The 26510-nt window shown below is 43.3% G+C and overlaps 1 protein-coding gene across 3 annotated transcripts in view; it reads right to left on the reverse strand.

Moving 5' to 3' along the window:
- Window positions 1-211: 211 nt before the first annotated feature.
- The window catches only part of GPR160 (G protein-coupled receptor 160), a 213740-nt gene continuing 187441 nt past the window's right edge, over window positions 212-26510 (reverse strand). For all 3 annotated transcript variants that reach the window (XM_086944297.1, XM_086944298.1, XM_086944299.1), the window contains 2 exons: window positions 10097-10309; window positions 212-1432 (listed from right to left, as the gene is read on the reverse strand). In XM_086944297.1, coding sequence (XP_086800423.1) covers window positions 312-1340 — 1029 coding nt within the window. In that variant the 5' untranslated portion in view covers window positions 1341-1432; window positions 10097-10309 and the 3' untranslated portion in view covers window positions 212-311. The remainder of the gene's footprint in view (window positions 1433-10096; window positions 10310-26510) is intronic.

A 26510-nucleotide genomic window follows, 5' to 3' on the forward strand; every position in this document is an offset into this window, starting at 1 on the left:
TAGTAAATACAGAATCTGTAAAATTCGGTATTTACGAATCGGTAAATACTATTTACCTACATCTAGCACCTAGCTCTGTCTTCTTGTTCCATGTGTCACCCATTAATGTACCCTATTTCTTATTCACGTCGAAGCGCTGTAAGCATTTTCAATTCGTGCACGGAAATCAGTAAAGTAATTAATCGATCAGAAGACATCAAGAAGAACAGTCAATGATTAATCATTGGCAACCATTTATTTAATTAATGTACAAACATATTTTACAATAACATTTACACAACAGTAAAAATTACATGTACTGTAAACCCCTCTTAAACAATTGTTATTGTTACTGACTTTTCAAGCAGCTTATTGGCCTGTTTCGAGTGTTCATCGATCAGCAGTGAGTTGAAACTAAATTGCCAATTGACAAATGGGTCTGAGGAGAAAAGGTCAGAAGAATCCTGGTCACTTTGCCGGTGCCAGTTTGCTGCACCAATCAGGAAGCTGTTGAGAAAGTAAAGCCAAGGGACGTTCATGTCCATGTAAGCCGGGATCTGGGCATTTAGGACTACTAGCAGCAGCTGAAGCACAACAAATGGCAACCACGCGCCAAGAAAGCACATCATGTAGCTGGTCACCAGCCTTTTCTTGCAGTGCGTGGTTTGGAGGCGACTGGGCGCAAACGAAAAAAGCAGGACATTCTCATTGATGTAGGAAATCATTCTCAAAGACTGGAGTAAAGTTATAACTTCAAACCAGCAGATCATCAGAACCAAACCTATGCAGAAGAGGATCAGCAAAGACAGCCTGTAGCTCTGAATGCTGATGTAAAAGGGGCATTGATATGAAAAGTAGGACTTGATTTCCAAACTGGAGTAGATGGCTGGGCTAGAAAGAACATAGTAGAGAGTTACCATCCAGAGGACCACCACTGCAGAGAAGTAGAGCAATCTGCGGAGAACACCTGAAACTTTAGAATTTGGAGTGGTAACGATGAAGTAATCCAGACCGGCCACAAGGAAAGCAGGGTAATGCATCACACCGTAGGCGAAGGATACGATCTGAGTGAACAGGCAAATATGATATTTGGTAAACCTAATGCCCCAAATAGCCAGATCTTGAAAGTAGGCGATGAGGGATATTGTAAGCAGGAGAATGAAGTCTGCAAGAGCTATGGAGACACTAAAGTATCTCAGGAAACTTCCTTTCACGCTCTTTCTCTCCGATCCAAAAACAAAGAGATTGAGTAACACTTTCCCTATCAACGTTAGGAGCAGCATGAAGCTAGGCTCTATATGTTGGCTGTCTTGGTCAGTGAACATGGTTGCATTTTGCTGTAATGCTCCTGCGGCTTCCATGATTTCTTTCCGTAATCGAGGAGAGAATTTTCCCAGTGTCAATATACCATACCACAATTCTCCATACCAATCTTAACAGGAAAAGCCTCCTCCTGAAATAAATATGAAGAAAAAAAAACGAATCAATGCAGGATAAATGGGTTGCAGAATAGGTCTTTGGATGCTTATAAAATATCTGTACTTTGAAGATTGCTTTAACACCCATGAAAATTAATATCAGCATTAATAATCTTCTATACTTGAAGAGGACTAGGCATATATTATATATTGGTTGCATACATTCAAAATGTAACTGATGCCTATCGAGGGAATTTTATGGAAAGGTTCAGAGCATTTGCTATGTAGCACTGTTACTAATTTGTAGTGTCAGAGTACTGCAGGTCATGATGCGGTTCAGATGTGGATATCAGCATGTGCCCCATTTCTATCACACAGTGTGAGCGGAGATAAACTGAGACACATGGCCCACTGAACATTGTACAATGACACATTAGGGGCAGTGAAGTTGATATACAGTATGACGGTGCAAGATACCATACACTATCCTGCCCAGGTACCACATCATGCTCCGCTATGTCAAAGATGACCCGCCAAAGCAAAACCATGACATGCACAGTGCTTAATTTGTACAAGAATAAGTGTCAGAGCCCAAAGTCATCTCAAAAGCCCTCCACTGGGGCAACCGAATTGCAGGGCTACAGCATATCAAGGCGGTCTCATCTTGATTCCACCCACTGCCTTTCTTCCACCACTATACCCTCTCTGCTCCTTTATATCACCTTTTTAGGTTCCTTATCCTGGCTTTCTCTTTCTCCTTTCTTTCCCCCCTTTGAGGTCTTTCTCTATTTCTGGATCAAAGTCTGATGATACAAAATTCTGCACTGACACTTTCTGGCGACAGGGGTGTGAATGTTACAGCATGCCCCCTTGCCCTAATCATGACAAACAAAGAATGTTTTAGTCCTATCCACTACTCGAACATAAGTATATGATTATTATCTCCCTATTGCAGTTTTGCCCTTCATGTCTTCTCTCTCTCTCTCTCTCTAGGTTGGATCTACGAATGCCGAGTGGATGTTCTTTTAGGCGCACTGATGCCAATTAACCTGAATATAGGTATTATAGGAATACGGAGTGTCGCCATCTCAGATTCTTATTTTTAATAATTTTTTCACTTTGAGCATGGTCCTGATGAAGCACCACGGGATCCACTAGGGACCCATGTAAGGCGAGAAACATATTGACCTAACATCTTTACTATCAATCACTGACAAGAGAACAGGAGGAAAATACTCACCCCTCAGATATAATTTCTCTAGAGGCCTTCCTTGTCATCTATTTTAACCTTACCACTCGGACCCTTGAATAAAGGTTTTTAGGGTACCGGTGTGGTAATTTTAATCCACTCACCAAAACCTCCCCCACACCCGCACTCACAACTGCGGCGTTCCTCCCAAAAGAACTCCAAAGAAGAGCCCTCTTGCGGGGCCCCATGGGGGACTGCAGCGCCACCCCCACGAGGAGCAACGCCCGATGAAGAAGCATGACACCTGCATTGGTGTGTGAGGGCACTTATCAAAAGGAGAAATTCCCCCACCTCCACAGTGTTTCGTTTCAAACCTTTTGGTGAGTTAAGTTTCACTCAATACCTCTTCTAGTGGCAGCATTGGCCAGTTTCTCCTGATCTTTAGGAACAGTTACCCTTGAGTGATTATCACGTTAGCCTTGGGAGAGTGGGTACTGGACCTGTTTTTCATCCAGCTCCCGGTCCCCCTCTTTGTGATTAATGATACAAAAATAAGTCCTGGTCTCCAAAAATGAGTGTTGGTGGGCCTCACCTGCAAACACGGGCTCAAATTAAGCACTTTGCACGCCCTCAACCCAAACAGAGTTGTGGAAACCATCCAGCACGCTCACTTTAAACATAAGCAGACAATACCAAAGCATGTATACGATAAAAACATCTCTTCCCATCCCCGGAGAATATCTATATAGGCAATACATCAGTGTCATGAAATCTTACAGAGGCAAGTTGATTATTTCTGTTGCGGGGTCATTTTAGCAGGCAGTACTCCTACTCATTCCTGGGGAGTTAGTCATTATGTTCTCAATGATTTATCACCATTCTTGCACAACTGAATAGTTTGCAGGACTATGCCCCCCTCAGAGTTGCTTGCCTCAAGCCTTCGATGTATCGGACTCGGCATCAATTCCCAATGAAATGTTGATCCGGCGCTTGTCGTCATTGCTCCTACTCGCTTTGAATCTCTGGATTAGCTTGTCCCAGAGCTCTGCTGTGGTCTTTTTTACGCAGACCTTTGCAGTCTTTTTGAAGAGCTCTGCCTTCTGTGCTGCCCGATATCACACATCACATTTCCAGCTCTCCAATGTGGTGGGTGGCTGCTTTCCATTTTATCGCAATAGCCCGTTTAGTTAACAACAGTGCTAAGTTCGCAAATTTCACAGCTACCTAATTTTTTCGGGGCCGCCTGGGTGTAACAAGGAGGCAACTCTCTATATTACCCATGCCTTTTCCTCCCAAGGTGTACTCAATAGTGTATCGTCTGCCAATATTTTTCCAATACTGGGCAAGACCAGAACATATGCTGAAAACTAGCTTCTTCACTCTACACCTGGGGCAAACCTTGGAATCCCAAGGGTGCATTTGACATATTTTGCATGGGGTGAGGTATGCTTTCGGTAAAAGTATTAAACCGGATGTTCCGGAGGCAAGTGTTATGAGATATTCTCATTGGGTAGCCTTTCCTTAAAACTGTTTGTTTGGCCACCCAGATCCTCCAGTTTATCTCTCAATGGTTGTAATCATAATCCTGTGTGCTCTGAGATGGACTTGTAGATCCAGGACACTATTCGTTGTCCTCAGATCGTAGTGTATAGTCCCTGCAGCAATGCCTGGGTCGGAGGTTTTGCGATTCAACTTGTCATAGTTGCTTAAGGGCATTTAGTCATTCTATTGTGGAGCAGGAATTGGCTTACCGGGAGTTTCCATTCATCACCCCAAGTTTAGTAGTCTATTGGGGCATTATTGTCTTAGTCTTACTCTTCCCCAGCATAGCAAGTCCTGTATGTAATGTATCCCTTAGTGGTTGGAATGCCCTATAAAGGTATTGCAGGCACACATGGCAGATCTAGTCTAGTCAAGACCTGGTTTCAAGTGTGCTCTCACCATTTTGACTGGTAGTGGAAATCATGTGGCCGCTTATGGTGGTGCCAACTGCATTGCCTCTTTTTGTATTTGACTGCTTGTGTAGCCTTTTTCGTTCAAGTGGTGTTCCACTAGCCACAGTCCTGTCCACAGCATCTGGGCCAACAAGTGATATCCACTAAAGTCTGGGGCACCAATACCACCTCTATCTGTCAGAAATTTTAGGTCACCCACCCGCTCTCCATATTAATGTCCCCAACAATGTGTCAAATCACTTAAAAATGTCACCCGGCAGGACGCATGAGATATCAGCAAAGTGGGATATCAATAGCAGTAGCCTAATCATTTTGACCACCGCTATATGACTTGCCACCGACAGCGATAGGGTCTACCAGAATGCTACTTGTGCTGTCAGGGTTCTAATGGCTCTGCAGATATTGCATTCTAATATATCCTCTTCCTTACGGTACACTTGTATGTCGAAGTATTGAAAAGTTCAGATTGCTCACCCTGCCTTATGGAATGTTGCAGTTGAGTATGATGCAAGGAACATACATGTTTTACTGTAGTTTAACTTCAGTCCTGAAATGTTGCTGTATTCTTCCATGATGCGGGCTATAGATGTTCAATCTGCTTTCATGTCCCTCATGTCTAGTAACACAGTCAGCAGAGAGGGATATTATATGCATGACATTATGTAACGGCACTGCCCAGGTTGAGCCCTGTCTTTTTATTGTATGAGCCAATGGCTCTATCAAAGGGCAAAAAGGATGGGCAACAGTGGTCACCTGTCTTGTCCTCCTCACTATATTGAAGGTATAAGTGATATGGTGGGCAGATTTTACTCTAGGTGTAGGGGCTGTGTAAAGTAGTTTAATCCAGGAAATCATTGATGCACCAATGCCGAAGCAATGCAACACCATATTATGTAGTTCCATTAGACAGTATCAATCGCTTGCTCAAGTTTGATAGACAGGCAGGCTGAATTAGGGCATCTACAAAAAGAAATTTCCTGAATTAGGTTAGGTTGCCTCAAATTAAGGGAGGTACTTCCATGCAGGACAAATCCATTTTGGTTGACATGTAGTAGATCTGTCATCACGGGATAAGCCTCTCGGCTAGGATTTAATATGTTATAGTCTGTGTTTAATGTAGACAAAGGACTATAGAAGGCTTCTGGGTCGCTGCCTGGTTACAATGTGGAGGATACTACTACCTCCTTAGTCGCATCCAGTAAACTTTTATCTGCATTCTACAATTTCATCAATTTGGGTACCAACAATGATGGATAAGTTGCATAAAAATCAATTAGTAGCCCATCTGTCCTCCATGTCTTTCCTTGTTCCAAGCAGTCTATTGTCGGTTTGTGACCTTGGGGAGGGTTGTCTGTTTTATGAACCTACCCAGGACATCCTTATTTTGGGCTGTGGTATCGTTGTACAGGTCAGTGTAATAGTTCCTGAATGCTGCATTGATTTCTTCTTGTGTATGACTGGTTCGCCCTTGCGATTATGAAAGGGACAGTATCAGAACAGGTAAGGGTTATAGCCTAATTATCCACGCTAATAGTTGCCCTGCTCTATCCTCTTTGTGCATCAATTTAACTTTATGTAATCTGGCCAGTTCCAGCAGATCCGCATGTTTGCAGTTTTCTTACCAAAGCGTCTCACCTTTCAAGGGGTTTACTACTTTGTCCTTCTCCAATTTCGTTAGTGACTGTTCCAATTTTTTTCAGGTTTTTCTCCAATGTTCTAATCATAGTCGCCGTGGTTCCAATATATGCCCCCACGTACAGTGACTTTGAAGGCTTCCCATTCCATTATCGGAGAGGAAGGCGTGCCCTCATCGCCATTGAAATAATTTTGGATGGCCTCTCTCTCGTCTTTTATCACTTGGTTCTCCAGCCATACTGGCTGTAGTTTCCAGGCCGGGATGGACATCCTACCCCATTTCAGATCTAACTCCAGTGGATTGTGATTGGATAGGGTTTTACACAAACATGTGCTATTTATTGCTGACTGGTGTGTTGTTACACACACCACATGATTTAGTCTTGCATGGAGCTTGTGTGGGATTGAGTAGAAGGCATATTCTCTGAGGCCCTTGATTGCAAAACAATAATGTCAGATACTCCCCAGACTGTCAGCCACTTGCCTAGAGTTTTAGCCCAGTAGACGTGGGAGTGCATAGGAGAGGAGAGTCAAAGCGGTCCCACGTGTGTGTTGAGTTGCCTCTGACGACCCGCAGAGTATTCAACCTTGGTGCTAACTTTTTTAATAAAGTCTCCAGAAAGTCAGGCTGGGCCACATTTGGAGAGCAAATACTGCCCAGTACCACTGGGTTCCCTTCTAGCTGCTCTTAATCAATGTGTAGGGCCTTGCTGGGTCTACCCGAGCTGCTTGCAGTTCAAAAGGCCCTCCCACCCTGAACCATATTTCCTGGACAAGTATAACCCTTTCTGCATTCGACTCTTAGGGTGCGAAGGAAGGTAGTGTTGGGGCAGGAGCTCAGAACTCAGACACAACAACATTGGACCACAAGTACAGATGTGAGGTTTCAAAACACTGGTCACACATTGGGACCAGACTTTTTGCAACCAGCAACTGCGAGCATATACTAATAAGTTGGTTCTTAAAATCTGAATCTCAGTGGGTCGCAAGCCGACCTACAGCATGAACATTAATGAGGTATGTTACAAATTGCAACTCATCACGACTACAGGCCATCATATAGATGGTGACTTGCTGGTGTCAGCAGACCACCATACGTCTGTAATAAAAAATAAAAAAATTTAAAGGCATGTTTTTTTAATACAGCCTGTTTCCCTTGAAGGAAACATGACTTTGTTTTAAAATAAATGCTTACTTTTCTTTTAAGAGTCCTTAATGTTCAGTCCAGTGCTGGTCTTTAAGTTAAAAAAAAAAAAATTCTTCACACAGCAAAACTACATACTAAGCAATGCAGTCCAACTAGTGCATACAGGATGGTATACCATCTCACATGGGCACAACCCCATCCCCTGTTATTCTCTTCCAACCAGGCAACCCTATCAATTACTGCCCCCAGTATTCTGTTGTGTGAGGCATGAATTGTGTCCAAATAATGCACAGGTTCAGATTACTTTATGCTGACCCCACAGGTCAAGATGTGCTATCAGTTCATCTCATTCTTATCCCAACATATTATTGGGGCAAAAAAATCTCAAGTCCTCGCTCTTGAGCCTTCAGTGCACATTACAGACCCTCTGTTCCGATCGTAAGCCTATATTATATGTTTGTTGTTTCTGTACCGGTCATGGGGAAAAGGTATGGGCAGCCCATGTCTTCGGTGTGCTTGACCGCTCCTTTTCAGGGCAGGCTTAGCCGGATGAATGCAGCACCATTGATCCTGGTGTTGTAGGAACGGTGTTAACAGAGAGAGCTGCAACCGAGACCCCAGGCCGACTGGTCAACCGGGATGTTCCACAAGCATCTGTAGCCTTACCAAGCTGACGTGCTCAACCAGTTTGTGGCAGAACCACAGCACAAGTTATTCCTGTCTTTCCTCTCTCAAGTAGTCCATTCTTCTCTAGTTGTTTCTCAAGCTGGGCTGCTTGTCGACATTCTCTCATCCTCCACATCCAGGCAGACTTCTTTCCCCGTCACCAGTCCCACCACCCGCCTTACGTGGTACACCCAGGACAGGGACAGTAGTCCACAGATTTTATGAGGGCGAGCTTGGTGCGCCCCCTCCAGGGCATGACAGGTCATGGACTTTGCATGGTCATGAACAGACCTAAGCTTATGCGCACACCCTATAATAAAAGTCAGGATACCAGTTTCACATGCAGTCTGGCACTCAGGGCACGGGTACATGCCTGTTGAACATGGAGGGGGCATTCCCGTCCCAACAGAGACCGGCACCAATAATTAATAGCTCAATATCTGCTGCTAGAGCTTCTAGCCCAATGTGCAACCAAGGCCAGCATGTTCTTATAAGTTTCAGGAGAAAATAGTACCTTTTTGCTTGACGAGATCAAACTGCACAGAAGAGCATGGCTTAATTTGAGAAAATCTTGAATACAATGGAGTATGCGCCTCAGACTGGAAGATGAAGCTTTTGTTTCTTTTGAGCCTTTAATTTTACTTTACATTTATTTAGCTTTTTTATCACATCCAGACTGGACCAAAAGTCATATGTATTAAATAACAGACAAAGTGACCCATTAAACAGTTGTGTAAATCTATTATGACAGTAACCGCAATGACGTTTAAAGCCTACATTTTTCAACATTGCTTCTGGACAGATGTTGCTCTGGAGGGCAAGAAGTCCTTTGTATGACTAACACAAGTAGCATATCAATGTGGGAGACCCGTGTGATAACAATTGGGGTGCCAAGTCAATTTAATTTTCTGGCTCCGTTATTTACATAGTATTCAGCATTGCCATGAGTGGTGCCAATAAGGAATCAGAGAGGCCCGTTTGGCCCTATTGGTGGCACCTGTGAAGTTTGTTCTAATATAGTAAATGCTCAAATAGTAACTGCTCCAGAAATCTTTAAAAAAACACTTTACACTATCATCTTACAAAAACACTACCTGTATCCGGTCAGATATATTCAAGAAGTATTGTTCAGCAACCATCTATATTTTAATGTAATTCATTTAACTTTGATCATTCTATGGTTGACATTTTGCAGTGAAAATTATTTGCTCATAATATCTATATGAAAGCTACACTTCTTGTAGCTCATCCAGTCTCAACGTGCGCTGCAGACCGATGGGGGTTGAAGGGAAAAGGGAGTCTAGAGAAAAGGGAGAATATTGGAGTAGAAACACTGCGCCCTTGCCCTCTCCGCCAATTTACGAAGCTATAAGAGGCATGTCAGAAAATTGCATTTCATTGTATCATCTATGATTCCAATATCCAATTATTAAAATACCGAACTGCCACTGTACAAATGGCTCTGTACAACAGCTACATTTGTGATAAAAGGGTAAAGAAACTTTGTCATTTGTTGGGATGCACTCATGCTTCTTAGCATGTGTCAGCCACAGAGTATGCTACCACATCAGGTAGTTATCCTTATGACAAGTGACAAGTATTACTTCCCCCTTCCCCCTTGTACCACCATCCTCATTTGCTTCTCCTTTCCTTTTCCTAGCAGTCTTCAAATAATTCGGGTCATTTCATCCTGATGATGACCTGAAATCGCCCCGGTCGAAATGCAGTCGACAGGGTACAGCGTTCCTATGGCATCCTTGGTTCATAACATTATTCAAATTGGTTGTGACCCCACTGCTCATGTTATGTACCATTTTTAATCACACCTTTAGCGTGAACACCTCTGTGAAAACACCTTTTGAAGAAGAGTATCGCTGTAAAAAATTGATGCTTTCCGCTGCATCGAATACAAATCGTGATACTCAATTTTGGTGTCTATCCCTTGTTGTTTTCCTTATGTATTTGTTTACATTTGCTTAAATTGCCCTTCAAATATTACCTGTTGAGATGTTGTTTGTAGGCACAGAGTATGTGCATGTACTGTGGCGCCATCCCAGTTACAACATAAAGTGTTGTGCAATTAGATCAAAGAAAATTCAGAAGTTACCTGCTAAGAGTTAGTTCTGGCACATCTTCAGACGGATGGATTAAACCCTCTTCCCTCAACAAGGGGTCCTTTGAGTTTGGAGTGGGCACACATTAGCATTTGAAAACAACTCCGGGGACCGGTAATAACTCTGGTGGTAGCCGCACCGTTCCTTTACCAATGGATCTTTCGTGAGGCGCAGATATCACAATTGTTGAACATTTCTTTCCACGCCTAGAAAAGTGTGCAAAAACAACTAACTGTAGTAAACTTAAAACATGGCCTTTGCATTACAATGTGCAATTAACTTAACACTGGTTAAGGAAACAAATATATTTAAAATGTTTATGCAATTTTCACATACAAACATACATATCATTTTGTAGTTCATATAAAAACATGCAAAATATAAATCTTGTGATGAATGCTTCCCTAGTCAAATATGTCATGCTTGCATTGTAATCTGCCTGTTTGGAGACAAGTTGGGTCAGTGAGTTTAGAAGCAAGTATGGACATGGGAAGACTGGGTGTGCTTTATGGTGGCCATCAGCCATTCATTTATCTTAAGGATGAAAAACATAATTAAACAAACCTATTTTACATTGCTTCTGCTATTACATCCATATGGAAGATAAAATACACAAGTAAAGTAGATGGAGCCAACAGCAGAACAGAGAAGATACCAAGGACGTAAGGTAACAGAAGGGAAGATACAAGGGATGGAAGGAGCTGGGAAGTACCACTAGTGAAAACAGGAGCAAGTTCACATTGGCATGCTCGCACATTCTCCAATATATATATATATATATTGTAAGCTGCGGGGCCCTTGTCAATCAAAAAATAAAAATAATACCTATTGGTCTAAAATCCACATATTACCCATAGTAGTCACTGGCACTGAAGGGAACTACTTTGGGTGTGGATGTTCTCCTCAAAGGGAAGAATGCTGTCACTCACAGTGAAGTTAGCCGATGGCTGAAGTGGACTGACCACTGTCCCATGCTCGGTGCTGTAGTGGGTGGAATTCAAATGTGAATGGTACAACAGGCTAATGGCTGAAGAAGGATGACTGAAAGCCACTAGAAATATGTTATGCATATAATTTTAGTAACATCAAAGCGTCTTGGCTAAGGTCAAACCAAAACAAGCATTTGCAATGCAATAGGTCTCGCATTTACACGAGTTTAAGCTACTGGCATTGTAAATGACAATGCTTATTATTTTTGTTTTTTTAAAACATAAATAAAAGGCATTGTCATTTACAATGCCAATAGCTTAAAATCGCTAAAATGCAAGACCTATTTCATTGCAAATTCTTGCTTAAGTTTAAAACTAAGCGTGGCGCCAATTCAAGGACGCTGCGCTCTGTTTCTTTTTTTTCACTTTAACACTGAACGCGGTGTCTTTTAAGCGGGAGCCCGCTCAGTGTTAAAGTTAAAAGAAAAGAAAAAAAAAAAGAAACCGAGCGCAGTGTCCTTGAAGAGGAGCTGCGCTCAGTTTTAAAATAAAAAGAAACAGAGCGCAGTGTCCCAGAAGTGGACGCCACGCTCAACATAAAAGTTAAATATGAATAAATAAACTGAGCGTGGTGTCCCTAAAGTGGACACCGCGCTCAGGATACAAATACAGTAAAATTGCATCCACCATTGTCCCCACAAGTGTCCATAAACAAAATGGTGCTGACCCCCTAAATAAAGCCGACCGTGTACGAAGCTAAGTAAAAGGTCCAGTTGTCATGGGCGGTAACAAATGGCAACAAGGCAGTAACAAGGAGGGACTAACAAGCCTCACAATGAATCGGAAGGCAGCATTTACCAAGGACAATGACACCAGTCAATGAAAAGTATGGGCGGAGAGTAGGCGAGGCTTTCACAGCATTCTCGACTACAGCATGCCTCGCAGAGCGAGCAGTGCATGCGCGCTGCCACTAGGCTCGAATTAAAAAGGGACAAACATTGGAAGCTTAAACTTGTCAAACCAGAAATATGCCAAGGCCCATTAAGGGAGATAAAGTCAGTAGAGGAACAGGTGATAAGGACAAGGTGAGAGGACAAGGGGAGGAGGTAGAAATGTAGCAGTTGAGCAAGCCAAGTTGTAACTGACACATCTTTTCTACTGCAATTTAGGACAGAAAACCCATTGAAATGGCAAAGAAAAATTAAATGACAAAAAGACAACAGGTAACATGCTAATTTTCATTTCTTTCTGAAATGAACAAATTCGCTTGCTCGTGAGCAAGGGAGGTGAGCTCCTGAAACGCGTAGAGTTTTTGTTGCTTTGAAACTGCATTTCTACAGCAAGAAGTTGTTTGTGTGTTCTCTGACCTAAATGGGGAAGTCAGAATTTGAATTTATATGAAGGCTCCCAACGTACACACGAACCGCCTTCGCTAAGAGGCTTGAGTGGAGCTTGGCGGCTGCCAGGCATACACATATATATATATATATATATATATATATATATCCACAGAATTCGATCCATTCCGCACGAGAGCGCTCACCAGCGTGTGCTCGACCCGAAGGCAGGATCAAAGCCCCAATTCAATTTTGTACAGAAAGGGCAGCACAACTGGATACTTTTTCAAAGTTGCTTTATTTCACAACACTCCACCAACGCGTTTCAGCCTCACGGCCTTTCTCACGGTGAGAAAGGCCGTGAGGCTGAAACGCGTTGGTGGAGTGTTGTGAAATAAAGCAACTTTGAAAAAGTATCCAGTTGTGCTGCCCTTTCTGTACAAAAAAAAAAATATATATATATATATATATATATATCAAAAGTTGCCAAGTTGGAAGGTCACTCACGAGGGGGTTAACACACACTTGCCGCCGGCAGCACCACAACAGCCTGCAGCACATCCGTCCATTTACTTGCCAAACGCGTTTCGGGCGTCATCCCGCCCTTGATCACTGGCTGTAACAACGAGAAACAGAGGCTGATTGTATGCACAGGATTTATCAAGTAACAAGTTCCACCCATGTGGGTGTGGCAAAGTTGCATTCTGGTCTTAGCAGTCCATTGCCCAAACTTTGATCGTGCTAAAACCCCAGTGGGCACCTCTGATTTGTCGTTGTTTCACAATGTCTTACCCCAGTGGGTGGAAGGAAATGTCATGCAGCGCCCTCATGCTGCCAATATATACCAACGGCTCAGGCCCCCCTCGTTCTGTTCACTGCACAAGATGCTGAGCAGTGTAGATCCACTAGTTTCAGCGGCGGGACCTTCCGCGACCGGACTAGCCGCATTAAATTCTTTCCAAAAGTTGGAACGAGAAACAGAGGCTGATTGAATGCACAGGATTTATTAAGTAACAAGTGTGCAGTGAACAGAATGCAACTTTGCCACACCCACATGGGTGGAACTTGTTACTTAATTACTTAATAAATCCTGTGCATACAATCAGCCTCTGTTTCTCGTTGTTACAGCCAGTGATCAAGGGCGGGATGACGCCCGAAACGCGTTTGGCAAGTAAATGGACGGATGTGCTGCAGGCTGTTGTGGTGGTCGTGAGGGGTGACAAATAAAGTATTTCTTGCCTGAAAAGCTTTGCTGCAGAGGCCTGAGTTTCCTTCTTCGCCAGGGGCTCGTCTGGAAGTGGTGGGAATCGTTTCGAATATATATATATATACATATATATATATATACATATATATATATACATATATATATATATACATATATATATTACACACACAAAAAGCACAAAGGCTAAACCAACATTATAGTTAGGTGAATTTGTCAGTGACAACATTAATGTCTTGAACTTGTGTTGGGACTGTCACTTCATATTAGGAAAAACCTAGGAAATTTGATTGGGATGAACAACCAGGGAATCCCACTGGAGAATAGATTTGCCCCCCTTTCAGGGTTAGATCAGTGCGATTGACTCCAGAGAGCAGAGAGATGGGGCAGGCGGCACCGCCCATAACAAGACTTACAAATGAAATTAATGGAGAAGTGACTATAATCCTAGTAACACTATAAGAACGCTGTCAGAGGTAATAAGAATGGCATCCTGGAATGTCGCAGGTCTTATAAACAAACTCGGGGACGCCCAATGGCTCAGTCTGTGGCAGGACATGACATCACCTGCGTAGAGGAGACCTGGGCCATAGAAGATATCTTTGTAAATGGTTATCGTTCTTTCCAGACAAGAGCCACTCCACGCCCATCGGAAAGAGAAAAGGGGGGGGGGGAAGTAATCACCATAATTCCAAATACACTATCAGTAAAAGTAAAGATGATGGAAGGAACTTCCACAAATTTTCATCTCATGATCTTAGAGTTTACGAACGAGATCGATGGCTTTTAATACATTTTTATTATAATAATTTTGGCATAAATAGCTTTAAAATCTTGGATGAAGATAATTTTGCCATTGACAAGGCAACTATTTTTATTTTAAAAAAAGGCAGCCCTTAATATTCTATGGTTGGGAGACTTTAATCTACATCCATGCACACACAATTTAGAGAGGGTTTGCGGTGTGGGTGATATGAGGGGCAATCCTGTCCATTACTTTTCGCTTAATACTTATGGAAACTCTCTCAATACCCTAATGTCAATAAGAAATATGGTTATGGTCAACAACTTAGCCTCTAGTAATGATACCCTATTGCCAGCATTTCATAGGGTTCACCAGGAATCGACTATTGACTTTATACTGGTTACAAATCCTTTAAATATTAGATGTAGTAAAGTAACTACTGAATTCAATATTTCTAGTGATCATGCGATTTTGATGTGTAAAATTAAATGTATCCAGAAGTCTGCGACAAACCCCCAGATAATTGTTCTACCAATATTGGCAAGGCGAAATAGATACCAACGGAAGTGGCTAAAAATGGATAAAAAGAAGGTCATATCAAAAATTATCAGGAGTGCCCTTCCCACCATTAGTATTTGTTTAGATCCTGACAACGACCCCCAGTCTGTGGTATCTTCGTTTGTAGACTTTTCAGACTGTATAAGGACATCACTTGTCAAGAACAACACTAACAAGCTGAAAAGGGGGAAGGGCTGGTTTGACTATTTGTTACCAGAAAAAGAAAGCGCTTTTTAAAGCTTTAGGGGGTCAAGCCTAGAAATCTGTCCGAAATTTCTATACTTAGAAGGGAATATAAAGCGGTGAGGAAAAACAGGGAAAAGGAACTAAAAAGAGAAATCTGGGCAAATTTAGAGCGGGCCTCAGGCAACTCAAAGAAGTTCTGGGGAATAATAAACGGCCCGCATTTCAAAACACAAATTGACCCAGTCCTTGGTGTTAATTCGGGGGAGGATGATTGGGTGGCTCATTTCAAAGGCATTTTCTCCCCAAATGAATATGTATCACCATCAGTAAGCTTTACCCGGGAGATTTATCTTTCATTCAATTATAAGGAAGTCAGGAACGGGATTGAGGCATGCAGCAGTGGGAAAGGCCCGGGGCCCGATGGTGTCCCAATGGATTTCTTCTTAGACAACATGGATATATGGGTTCCCTTTTTACCTAATGTTTTTAATAAAATCGCCATAGTGGGCCCCCCTAAGTCCTGGAAAACAAGTATTATCGTCCCCATTTATTAAAAGGGAGACAAAAAGAATCCAAAAAATGATCGACCAATCTCGCTGATCGATACGACGACCAAACATATGGGCGGTCTACTTTTAACGAGACTAGAGGCATGGGCGAGGAGTAAAAATATCTTAATGGAGTCCCAATATAGATTCCAATGGGGAAAAGAACAATAGACCAATACCTGAATCTGTCATTGATCATGAATAGATATGGCAGAGCCAAGAGTGGGAAGATCTATCTTGCCTTCATGGACTTATCCGCAGCTTTCGACTGCGTGACCTACCCTAGACTCTGGCAGATAATGGAGGAAATGGGAATAGATCGGGCATTGGTTGACTTCATCAGGCAGTTGTATTCTGACGGCTCCTCCTTAGTCCGCTATGGGAGGAACGGGTAGTGTACCCGCTCATTTAAGATCTTGAGAGGGGTAAGACAAGACTGCATCCTGGCGCCATTTTTTTTTTCCATCTACACTAATGGTGTGGGATAACATCTCGAGGGCGCAGTCTTGGACGTCCCCGTGCTTGCTAACCATCAGCGGTTACCAATGCTAGCATATGTGGATGACGCCGTATTGATGGCGAGAACTGGGAAGGGGCTCCAGTATCTTCCTATGCAACTTTCATGGAATCATTAGATTTAAAGGTCAACCAGAGCAAATCTTTTATTATCATTGCGGGGGAGAATATGACAGACAACCTTTTTTTATGGACTCCGGTAAGATTGAGGTGGTGGACTCATTCCCCTATTTAGGAGTCCTTGATAGAAACCAATCATGGTCTAAATTACTAGAAGGAAGAGCATTGGGCATGCAAAACCCTAAAGCACTGAAAACATTCTTTAAAAGGCTGGGAGTCAAACCTATGATCCCGATGAAAAAAATTTACCATGCGAAAACCAAGGCGGCAGCAGTATATGGTGCAGCGATATGGGGGATGGCTCCCTGTGATACTCTGTAGTCCATAGAGAACAATTTTTTTTACGTCTTTTACTTCCGTTCCCCGGTCACACTCAAACTATGTTTTACATATGGAATTGGCTTTACCATACATCATTGACACAATTAAAATGGCACCACTCCTACTGTGGCACTCTATCTGGCGCAGGGTGACAGTTCCCCTCACACAACATTTAATAACACTCATTCTAAAGTCAGATCAATACAGTAGGGTTAAGTGGCTACAGTACGTGGAGTTGGAATTATCTGCCATTGGTTTAAGCCGCCTTTTTAAAGACCCCTCTACTTGTAAGTCCATGTCTAAGAAAAAACTGGTTGAGATATTCATATTGAGGGCTCAATATCTGAGAAAGGAAAAAAACTCCCACACCCAGACGGCTCGTCTGTATGAACCAACACCAGTGTTGATGCAGGGAAGTTTTCTGTATCTGGCTGATGTCACACTCTCACCACGAATACTTTTTACTGAGATTTCGCTTAAATATGATCCCGTTGATTATAGGATTTCCTGTGAAGCAATATAAACATTCCGATCTCTCAGTATGTCCTTGTGATAACAAGTCCCCACAAAATGATCTCCACGTTTTGTTTGTTTGTGGTTTTTAAATGTCAAGAACGATACAAATTTATTGTACCAATTTGCAAGAGTCATCATTTGAAATGTTGCCGTGCAGCTCTGTTCTTCCTCAAATCCTTGCAGAACTTCTATATCTTTTTTTCTCTAGCCTCATTTCTCTGGGCATGTCTGAAAAAGAGAAAGAAGCTGGGCCCTTAAGATATAGCAGGATGGCTTATGTTTTTATTGTATTCATATTGATGAATTAGATTTTATGATATAATGAATGTTTGCATTCTTTTTATACTTGGGTTTATGATAATTTTTACTACGTCTTTTATAAACGGTGACTGTAAACACTTTTATGATCTTATGAGTAAGATCGAATAAAGGACTTTGAGTTGAGTGGAGTTGAACTAAAATAAAACAAATTCACCAGTTATAGTTAGGAGAGCTAACTATAACTTGGTCATAAATGATGAGGTCATAAAACATGTCATGGGTGATGTCATATGTGAGATCGTATGAATGGCACGACCGGGACACCAGTTATAGTTAGCTCTGCTAACTAGAACTCGTGAATTTCTGTGTTTTCTTTTTAGTTCAAAACGTTAATATTGTCAATATTCTCACCGACAAATTCACCTAACTATAACGTTACTTTAGCCATATTTTTTTTTGTATATTATGTAAGGTTTTTTTCAAATAAAAACGGATCATTTGATCATACCTAACGTTACTGTAACTTTTTTTTCCAGTGAAGATCTAGTTTTTTTTTTTTACTCAGTAATATTTTATTACAATACATAAATCCAAACCCCTACCCCATGACCAACCCCCACATGCAGCCAGCCCCCAAAAATGCAGCTGCCATCACGCTGTGCACAACCTTTGACCATGAGCAGTGGTGTGTGGCCAAAAGGCCTGCCGGTGGCCACGCCCTGTTACCATTCCCATAAAGGCAGCCAACCTCACACTACGCATACACGCGGGCATGCACGACCAAAGGCCCTGGCCTTTGCTCGTGCATGAAAGCAGGTTGGTCACAGGTCCTGGCATGTGGCCAAGCATTGTGGATAACCCCCCCCCCCAAAGGCAGCCAACCCCACAGTGTAAAAGGCCTGGCCCTGGGGACGCCATCCCCCAGGACCTTATTTTATAGGGGTGGGGGCCCCCTCACGAGTTGTATTAGCCCTTGGTAATCCCTACTCCAGGGCTGTTTTTTCAATTAAAGAGGAGGCGGGCAACTCCTTCAAATAAAGGGGAGCAGGCACATCTCCTGAGGACTGGCATGATTTTCAGGAGGGGATGAGGCATGCGGCCCCCTCTGGTACCCTCTCCGCCAGGGCCCGGCATGCTTTTCAGGTGAGGAGGGCACGCAGCCACCCTACCAGGCTGATTTCAGCCTCAGGGACTCCATCCTCTGGGGCCTCACAGTTAAAGGTGGGTGACCTGGTGCCCACCCAGTGCACTCACTATACTCTTGTTGGGGGTCGTGGGGGGAATCCCAAGGCCCGCCATGCCCCAGCCGGCTCCCTGAATACAGCGGGAGCTGGCATTGCTCTCTACCACAGGGAGCAGCTCCTAATGCTGCTACATCTGGGTGGGAGCATTTTTTGATCCGCTTCCCTGCCGGCTGTCTTTCAAGACTCTTGCGGACCCATCCATTCAAATATACAATTATATTTCATCCTTAATTTCTCATAAACTACTAAATAGATTTACACCAAATCACAAAAAGCTTAATCAGTGGACCAAGATATAGCTTCCTGCCAAATGTGGTGTAATTTTGTTTAGTAGGTTTTGCTATAGCCCTGCCTAAAGAAGTTTACTGAAAATGCATGGGGATTTTGTGTTTTGGGCCCCCTCTTTTTTAACGGCTTCCATTTGATGGATCAGCCCAAAACTTTCCATGACAAAGTAGTCAAAAAGTAGCACCTTTTTGGAAACTTTAGTGGTGAAACAGTTTGAAAGTTATTAGGAACACCAAAAATGCTTTTCCTATGGAACAGAACACCTAACTATCACTACCCAGAGGCGATCACCACCAGCAAATACACACACTAATATATATATATATATATATATATATATATATATATATATATATATATATATATATATATATATATATATATATATATATATTACCTACTGGCAGTCGCCAGTAGGTATATATAGTTAGGATTTTTTTGAATAGGGATTTCTAAAAATTCTATGTTGAATAACTTTGGCGTTGATGGACGGAATTGGCTGAAATTTTCAGGTAAATGGCACATTCTGTGTCTGAGCGTCCTCTGAAAGTTTGGGGGGGTTTCGTCAAGCGGGGGCCGAGAAAAAAGGGGGGTCCCAAAACGTGTTTTTAACATTGAGTTTTCCATAGGGCGGTTGGACTCACTTTTAGCTCGAACGGCTGAGTGGATTTCCACAAAATTTGGCAAAATGTTAGGGACTGGTAGCCCGATGTGCCTTTGCTATGTCTCAAGATATATGCTCCAGTGGTTTTTACAAAAATTAACTTTGAAAAATATATATTGGGCTACATTGGGCTATATATATATGTTAGAGCCCAAATGTAGCCCAATGTAGCCCAAAGATGGCCACCAGAGACAAAAAAAACAAATGTAGCCCAAATATCAGCCAGATGTAGCCCAACTATAGCCCAGTGACAGAATGTCCCCGAGTGTTCTAAAGAACAACTAGAGCGCTAACAGTCTTACTTATGACAAAAGTATGGCACACCTGAAGTCATCTTGATAGGAATAAAGTGTTAACACTTAAAACATTTAATTTGCAAAGGAACAAAATGAGGGGTTTCATTTTGCCATAGAAATGTTATATATATATTTATTACCTACTGGCGGTCGCCAGTAGGTATATATAGTTAGGATTTTTTGGAATAGGGATTTCTGAAAATTCTATGTTGAATAACGTTGGCGTTGATGAACGGAATTGGCTGAAATTTTCAGGAAAATGGCACATTTTGTTTCTGAGCGTCCCCCGAAAGTTTGGGGGGGTTTCGTCAAGCGGGGGCCGAGAAAAAAGGGGGGTCCCAAAACGTGTTTTTAACATTGAGTTTTCCATAGGGCGGTTGGACTCACTTTTAGCTCGAACGTCTGAGTGGATTTCTATGAAACTTGGCAAAATTGTAGAGACTGTTTGCCCGATGTGCCTTTGCTAGGTCTCAAGATATGTGCTCCAGTGGATTTTGAGAAATTAACTTTCAAAAAAATATATATATCTGTGACAGCGTCCCGGTTAGCGCCCCGGTTCGCGTACCAGACGCGTAACGGAACTTCGCGAGGAGAAACGGATTGGCTCTCCGGTGACTCTCAACATTCTAAACAGTCCGGAGCGGCCGCCATCTTGTCTCTTGGTAGGATCGAGAGACAAGAGGTGGAAATAAACGGAGGGGGAAATGAATGAAAGGGGCAAGGTAGACCCCTCCTGACCCCCTAGGATTGATGTGGGGGCTATTAAAGGGCCCCGCGGGGCAAAAAAATAAAATACATTTTTTTTCGATTTTTCGCGGTGGAAGCGCTACCCGGTACGCGAACTGGGTAGCTCACCGGTAGCGTAACGGGAGTTGTGTTTCGGACGAATTTAGTCACAAGATTGGAGGATAAACAATGTTGGGAATGGGTATAAGGGGGCACGGGAGACATATCCTCACCCCCTAGGTTTTCTGAGAGCGGCCGCTCCGGACTGTTTGGAATGTTGAGAGTCGCCGGAGAGCCAATCCGCTTCTCCTCGCGAAGTTCCGTTACGCGTCTGGTACGCGAACCGGGGCGCTGTCACAGATGTATATATTTTTTTGAAAGTTAATTTCTCAAAATCCACTGGAGCACATATCTTGAGACCTAGCAAAGGCACATCGGGCAAACAGTCTCTACAATTTTGCCAAGTTTCATAGAAATCCATTCAGCCGTTCGAGCTAAAAGTGAGTCCAACCGCCCTATGGAAAACTCAATGTTAAAAACACGTTTTGGGACCCCCCTTTTTTCTCGGCCCCCGCTTGATGAAACCCCCCAAACTTTCAGGGGACGCTCAGAAACAAAATGTGCCATTTTCCTGAAAATTTTAGCCAATTCCGTCCATCAACGCCAAAGTTATTCAACATAGAATTTTCAGAAATCCCTATTCAAAAAAATCCTAACTATATATACCTACTGGCTACCGCCAGTAGGTAATATATATATATATATATAGACACACCCACACACAAATGTCTGCTTCAAAGATTCACTCTTAACTAGAGTATGTGAAAAATGCCTCAGGTCATGCGTAATGTAAGTTTTTCAACCTGTGCATATGTTGCATTAAGATCGAAGTAGCCAGTTGCCTGTGTGAAGTTCACATAGGCACATAATGTGAACATCTACAAATAATCGGTGGCATGAACTATGAATACGGAGGGTGAATCCTTTGACAAATAGGGGTATAAACAGCGACTTACGGCAGATTTGATCATAGCCTTAAACTGTTGCAGCTAAAAATAAATATTCTGAATGTGCGCTTTCCTATTGTGATAGTGCAGAGCTTAAATAAGACAGTGACAAAGCCACAATCCACATCTGGTTAAAATATTTTGTTTTCTCACCCTGTTATTGCAGGGAGGAACTCCTAAAATAGTTTGTCTGGGTTTCTCTTGCGACAGAAATGTACAAAGTTTCCTATTCCGGAAAAGGATAGTAGAAATGCAAACATCCTGCGAACAAACACCGCAAATATGGTTCTCTCAAACATCACTGCACCAGGCAGACAGCCAGACTCGCCCTGGTATGCCTGCACATGTGATTGTGAACTGTTAGCCTTGTTGGAATGTACTACAAGAAATTACCAACATGAGAAGTGCTTGTGCCCAACAAGGACGAACAACTGTGCAATTGTGTAATACCTGTACTTTGTTTTCACTGCATAAGCTCTGACTGAGAGCTAGCCAGAGAAACACTGGCACAGCCAATGCCTGATGCGAGAAGGGACATATGAACACAAATGCAATCAGTGAACCCCACACACACACTGACTTTTAAACTGTATACTTCCAAATGTGAAAGCAAAACTCAGAATGATAAGCTTTGTTGGCTGAAAAGACAAAGTCAGTAAGCATTGGCAAAGCCAATAAGTTTGCCTATGAGAGCTACAGCCGTTGGCAATGTTTTTTAGATATGCTGTACAGGAGCGCAATAGCTTTGCAGTGTTGCTAAAACTGATTTTAATGCAGCCAGGTCTAATACGCTTTTTTTTTAATTAAGTGTATTAGCATTGGATGCATCACAGTCCTTTTGTTTATTGATATTTTAGCCCTGATGTGCAGCATGGCTATAATCATTGCCAAAGTCAGCCATGCCCATGCTGTAGAGCATGGGTACTCACAAACTTTCTCTCGGGGGCCAAATTTACACTGTGGTTTGTGTCCAAGGGCCGCACCAGTGGGGGCGGGGTCAGTGGGGGAGGGGGCGGGGCTAGAGCAATTAAAAAAAACTGACCATGAGGTTGATCACTGATCCCTGCAGCGGACACCTTTGGCTACTGAGCCACCAGACCCGGCATACACACATCTCTCTCTCTCTCTCTCTCTCGCTCTCTTTCTCTCTCTGTCTCCCTCCCTCCCTCTCACTTACTCTGTCCCCCTCCCTCTGTCTCCCTTTCCCTCTCTCACTCCCTCACTCGGTCACTCCCTTTCCCTCCCTCCCTTTCCCTCTCTAACTCCCTCATTCGGTCTCCCTTTCCCTCTCTCACTCCCTCACTCTGTCTCTCTTTCCCTACCTCACTCCCTCACTCTGTCTCCCTTTCCCTCACTCCCTCACTCTGTCACTCCCTTTCCCTCCATCCCTTACCCTCCCTCCCTTTCCCTGCATCCATTTCCCTCTCTCACTCCCTCACACTGTCTCCCTTTTCCTCCCTCGCTCTGTCTCCCTTTTCCTCCCTCGCTCTGTCTCCCTTTCCCTCCCTCACTCTGTCACTTCCTTTCCCTCACTCTGTCTTCCTTTCCCTCCCTCTGTCTCCCTTTCCCCCCCTCACTCCCTCCCTCTGTCTCCCTTTCCCTCCCTCCCTCACTGTCACTCCCTTTCCTTCCCTTCCCCTCCCTTTCCCTTCCTCCCTCCACCTCCTACCCTTTCCCTCTCACTCCCTCACCCGGTCTCCCTTTCCCTACCTTTCCCTCCCTCACCCTCCCTTTCCCTTCCTCCCTCCCTTTCCCTCCTTCCCTCTCTTACTCCCTCACTCTGTCTCCCTTTCCCTACCTCACTCCCTCACTCTGTCTCCCTTTCCATCCCTCACTCCGTCTCCCTTTCCATCCCTCACTCTGTCACTCCCTTTCTCTCCCACCCTTTCTCTCCCTCCCTTTCTCTCCCTCGCTCTGTCTCCCTTTCCCTCCCTCAATCTCCCTTTCCCTCCCTCACTCCCTCTGTCTCCCTTTCCCTCCCTGTCACTCCCTTTCCCTCCCTCCCCCTCCCTTCCTCCCTTTCCCTCCTACCCTATCCCTCTCTCACTCCCTCACCTGGTCTCCCTTTCCCTCCCTCACTGTCACTCCCTTTCCCTCCCTCACCCTCACCCTCCCTTTCCCTTCCTCCCATCCCTCCCTCCTCCCCTCTCTTACTTCCTCACCCGGTCTCCCTTTCCCTTCCCTTCCCTTTGTCTCCCTTTCTTTCCCTCTCCCTCCCTCTCCCTCTGCCATCTCACCCTGCCTGTGTGTCAGCCCGGGCTGAGACCGCTTCGGAGCACACACACACACATAGCCGCACGAGCGCATTAACAGGTCTCTAAAAGACCATTAGCATGTTAATGAGGCTGTGTTGTTCACCTCTTAGTGCCCCTGCAGCTCCACTCTAACTATGGCAGGAATCGCCCGGCTGACCCCCACAGAGCAGCAGAGTCTCTGAGTCGCGCTCCTGTAACTTAGTTTGCAGACACTCTTTTAAAAAATAAAATAAAATAAAACACTGGTATGATGTGTGCAAGGTCCACGGGCCGCCAGGGAAGGCTTGCCGGGCCACCACCGGCCCGCGGGCCGTACTATGAGTACCCCTGCTGTAGAGCATGGAGAAAAGGCAACAGCAGAGCCAACGGTCTCAAAGGCGAGGCAGGTCTCAGCACAGCAACCCTGTGATTCTGAGCAAATAAGTTCATCTCCCCATGCGTGGAAAAAAATACATTTGCTAAAAAATCCTTTCACATAAAAAAAGCAACAGTGCCATGTCCATGCCTCAGTGAAAATGCACTTGGAAGCAGATAAAATCTGGTGTCACAATAAATGCAGATAACATCTATTGAAACAGTACACATCATTTCTAAGGAGAAAAGGGCCTCTTTAAACTGTGTGTGGCATAGGAAAGCATAGCTTTAAATGCAAAGATGTTCAACAAGGACAGAGAAGAATAAAAACAACAAGCATTGGTAAATGCATTAGGTTTCGCCTATGTGATTAATAAACTATTTTTTTTGTTAGCTTAATCTTGCTGAGTAATTGTGCAATATAAGTAACAGAAAGTCTGTTAAAGTGTTATGACTTGTTTGTGTACAAAAAGGCAATATATTGTGCTGTTAGTTGTGGTATAGTGTGGGTAAAGTAATCTCAACATTTTGAAAAAAAGAAATAAAAGAGGGAAATGGAATCAATTGATGTAATAGCAATATTATGTGTTAAGATGAGTTTTGACAACTTTTGGGCCTGATGCCACTGCACCTGCTACACCATTCAACTCATGACTGTTGTCTGCAAGGTAACTGCACTTGTGGTTGCCCCATGAGGAATAAAATATAGCAATATTAGGTGTGTAGGGGAGTGCCTGAAGCTTTGAGTCACAGTGCCACTGCACCTGCTGCACTATTGAAATCATGACCTGAGTGCCAGCTAGATAACTGCACTTATGACTGCCTGTTTCATTGTAAAATATAGCAATATAGGTGTTTAGGGGAGTTCTGACAACGTTTGGGCCCGGTGCTGCTGCACCATTCAAATAATGACCCTGGTGCCTGCAAGGCAACTGTACTTGTGACTGCCTGTTTAGTCGTAAAATATAGCAAAATGTGGTGTTTAGTGGTGTTAGGACAACTTGTGGCCCAGGTGCCACTGCACCTGCTACGCCATTTAATTCAAGCCCCTTTCAACTGCAAGGTAACTGCAATTGTGAATGCATGTTTTGTAGTCAAATATAGCAATAATCAGTGTTTAATGGGAGCCTGGAGCTAGTGGTACTGGTGCCACTGCACCTGCTGCACTATTGAAATCATGACCCCAGAGCTTCCTAGATAACTCCACTTGTGACTGCCTGTTTAGTTATAAAATATAGCAATATTAGGTGTTTTGGGGTATTCTGACTACTTTTGGGCCCGGTGCCACTGCACCTGCTGCAACATTCAAATCATGACCCTGTTGCCTGCAAGGTAATTGCACTTGTGACTGCCTGTTTAGTTTAAAATGTTAGCAATAATCTGGGTTTTGTGGGACCCTAGAGCTTGTGGCCCCACTTAAATCAAGTCCCTTTTAACTGCAAGGAAACTGCAATTGTGACTGCCTGCTTAGTAGTCAATTCAGCATTATTAGGTCTTTAGAGGAGTCCTGACAACTTGTGGGTCCAGTGCTACTGAACCTGCTGCACCATTCAAATCATGATCCTGTTGTCTGCAAGGTAACTGTGGCTGCCTGTTTAGTAGTAAAATATAGCATAGCTCTTGTATATTAACTTTATTTTTAACATGCAATGTTTATTACATTTCGAATTTGATCATAATGACCAAATAAATTACGTTGAAAAAATTAATCCGATAATCACTACAAAGTGCAAAGAAAGGCACTGAGGCATGAATAGGAAATGCCACAAACTTTATAAGGCTAAAACACATGCTTTACACAACTAAGTAATAAAATGCAAGCATTCCAGCATACTGTTAGAAGCTATATGCCTTATCTGTAGGAAGAGATCTTATCTTGACCGTGAACGGGCTTAAACAGTGTGAACAGCTTTTGTGGAACTATCATAAATGCTTTCAGCCAGTGAAAGTTAACAAAAAAAAGTTCCACACAAAAGCGAATGACTAAAATAATTCAGCTGTCGGAACTGAAAAGAGCACACTTTTAAGATATATTAAATACATGAGATTTCAAAAGCACAGTGCAAGCGAAACCTAAAAAGTAGTACCTCAATTGTAGTGTGGTCAGCAGAAGAACAGCAAATTGTACTTTGTCCATGCTCCAGTCGAAAGAAGAGGAAGTGAAGCCACCACGCATTGGCCAATTAAAAGGCAAAAAATAAATGTGACAATGAAGCCAACAAATGTTAAGCAATGGGCAGGCTGCAAGCCCCTTGTTGTATATAATATCTCTTGCAAGCAAGAACACATGAACGGTCACAGGCTAGAGGGG

This window comes from Lissotriton vulgaris, chromosome 11 (genome assembly GCF_964263255.1).
Source record: "Lissotriton vulgaris chromosome 11, aLisVul1.2, whole genome shotgun sequence".
In the NCBI taxonomy this organism is placed as follows: domain Eukaryota; kingdom Metazoa; phylum Chordata; class Amphibia; order Caudata; family Salamandridae; genus Lissotriton; species Lissotriton vulgaris.